At 40.0% G+C, this 2813-nt stretch overlaps 1 protein-coding gene across 1 annotated transcript; it reads left to right on the forward strand.

Annotated features, from left to right (window-relative positions):
- Positions 1 to 887: 887 nt before the first annotated feature.
- Positions 888 to 1682, forward strand: LOC119744318 (complement C1q subcomponent subunit B-like; the record flags this gene model as incomplete). The annotated part of the gene is made up of 1 exon (XM_038220189.1): positions 888 to 1682. A coding segment is annotated over one exon (795 nt), but the record flags the coding sequence as incomplete, so codon positions are not given.
- Between the last annotated feature and the right edge of the window lie 1131 nt (positions 1683 to 2813).

The raw sequence follows: 2813 nt of genomic DNA on the forward strand, positions 1-2813 counted from the left end.
TTGAAAGAAAGTGTTCACGCATTGAATGAGCACGGTGTAAAATTGGACGGGAAAAACATATTTAAATGAAGAATATGCTGTTTTAAAAACTCAGATAATTATGCATTCAAAAAATGATTCAATGACTTACTAGTGCCTCAAAAATACACAGGTTTTTTTGGTATAATTAATTTGAATAAATTGTATAATGAATTTGAATAAAGGCTTTAACGAAAGCGTTTGAATCAATTTAACGTTGATTTCAGGGAGCATTCAGGTTCCAGAGAAAAATATCACAAAGCGTCATTAAAACATGTTGCTTTTTCTGGGCGTATTCGGTCACGAAAATACAAATAATCTTTGACCATTGTATTTATTAGTGAATAATTGTTCCTGGTTTCGAATGATTATTGATAAATCGATATCACAATCGATGAATAAATTATGTCTTTCTTTACTCAAGCATAAACGTATCAACGGTTTTTTCTTTGTTCATTATTTTTCAGAATACAGTGAACTCCTTTTGATCTCTTCTTGGACCTGATCTTCAAGTCTTGAAGAGCGAACCATCGAGGTTGGTGTGGTGATGTTTATTAATTGATTCTGTCATGACAGTGGAAAGGGCGCGCCGTCCCCATAAAAAAAACCTTAATGTTAGTCGGTCTCCTTTCCTAACTTGACAAATACATATAGCCCCTTGCCCCCGGAGAAGTCATCACGCCAAACACATTCTCAGAATAATGATTCCTCAAAAATTATTATGAAGTCACATTAAAGACTAAGTCTTCAGTGTATGTAACATCATTATGCCTATTTCTTATTGCTTATTGATTTTGTTTTTAGTTTTACATATAGGCCCTGTATTGTTTTCTTTACAGATGAAGATCTGCGTGGCCACCATTCTGTCAATCGCCCTCCTTCTGGGTAACTCTGTCAAGCTCCGAGCTTCCGTAACTGGGCCGATTCCCTCGGACGGTGACGGTCCTGCGTCTCAGGTGTGTCAGCAGTGCTGCCAGGGACCTGCCGCAATACCCGGCATACCAGGTCTGTCTGGACCAGTGGGGCCGATGGGGCCGTACGGTCAGCCGGGGTCAAAGGGCGATGCAGGTCAGCAAGGTGAGATTGGCCCTATTGGGCAAATGGGTGAGCGGGGAGCACCTGGGAACACTGGGTCTAAAGGTGATGATGGGATCGGTCTACCCGGCAAGATAGGTCCGAGAGGGCTACCTGGTTTTGTTGGAGGAACCGGGGAGACTGGTGTCAAAGGTCAGAAGGGTGAGCCAGGAGAGACACCAGGCGATTCAAACCAGCGGGTGGCATTCACCGTGGTGAGGACGAGCGACTCGGATGTATCTACAAGTTCCGACACCCGTTTGCCCTTCCAGCAGACCGAGACGCTTCTGCCGGGTAACAGCTTCGATCTCGAGACCGGCATGTTCACATGTAGTGTGCCGGGCACCTACGTATTTACGTTTTCTGTTCTTAAGTATAGCAACAGCGGTGACCTTTACATCCATTTGGTTAAAAACGACTACAAGGTAATCAGTGCCTATGGTGAACAAAATCAACGAGGTCAGTTGTCTGGGAGCGCGGTGCTGGTTCTGCAGCGAGGAGACACGGTGTATCTTACCATGCACGGTAGATTGAGGGGGAGTTCCTGGCACTACACCTCATTCAGTGGCTTCCTTCTTTACCCCGAATAAATAAACAAAAAACAAAAAAAAAACACGTTTGTTATACAGGAGTAATGCTTAAGAAAACATAATAATACAAACCAATGAATTAAAAGAAATAATGTTTAATGGCATAGTAATGATAATAACTTTTTTAATACACGAAGGCCCAATTACATTTAAGTCTCAAAACTACCTAAAAAAAAACCAATTGATTAAACATAAGTTGAAAATAACAACCTTGAAGTCTGTTCCACAAAGTAGGTGCATATATGGTAAATAAAAGCACGATCACTATATTGTTCTCTGCTAGGCTTTGGACGAGCCTTTTAGATGTTTTTTATTAGCCTAATCCCAGCTTTTATTGCTATAGTGTTAAATTCGTGAACTAATATCAACTCTGTGAGGTACTCTGGCGCTGACTCGCCATGACAGAAAAGTTAAACACTAACAAAGAATCTTGAATTCAACCAGCACCGTATAATCGGTAGCCAATGTAGTTCCTGAAATATGGGTGCATGTCTGCATGACGTTATAACCTTCTCGAGATAACCAGTCAGGCAGCAGGATTCTAAATACATGTGCATGTCTGTTGTAAATTCTTATATTGTATGTAAAGGGTGAGTCAAAAAAAGCACTTTCAAAATCTAGGATATGAAAGCCCCAATCATAGGCTTCCTTAGAGTACAATAATTGTTCACATCACTCATGCACTTTTCAATATACGGAATTTTAAACACAACCACCGTTTTAAAGTTCTGTCCATGGGTCACACAAAAGGTGTGCGTTCTTTCAGCAAAACGAAACCAATGCACACACAAAATTATATTAAAACAGTGTTCTTCAAACTTGTTGACAATATTGAATTGTATTTTATCCATTGTGTAATGGAATATCTTTAATGGAAACAGTTATCTTAAATATTATATGTTAAATATTATATTCACTTTTAAATGTGAACAACGATAAAAAAATAACGATTGTAAAACGTATATTGTTACTTGCATGCGCAAGAAATAGGAGTGGATGGCGATTAAATTATCGGGGTCCGCTCTTAAGTCCGACGCCTCATAAAGCCCGGTTCATACTTCATACGAAAGCGAATGCGAAGCGAAGTTGACGTCATAAAACATTCGCTGCGAAATTCGCTCGAGTTGAATT

This window comes from Patiria miniata, unplaced genomic scaffold (genome assembly GCF_015706575.1).
Source record: "Patiria miniata isolate m_02_andy unplaced genomic scaffold, ASM1570657v1 HiC_scaffold_7, whole genome shotgun sequence".
In the NCBI taxonomy this organism is placed as follows: Eukaryota; Metazoa; Echinodermata; class Asteroidea; order Valvatida; family Asterinidae; genus Patiria; species Patiria miniata.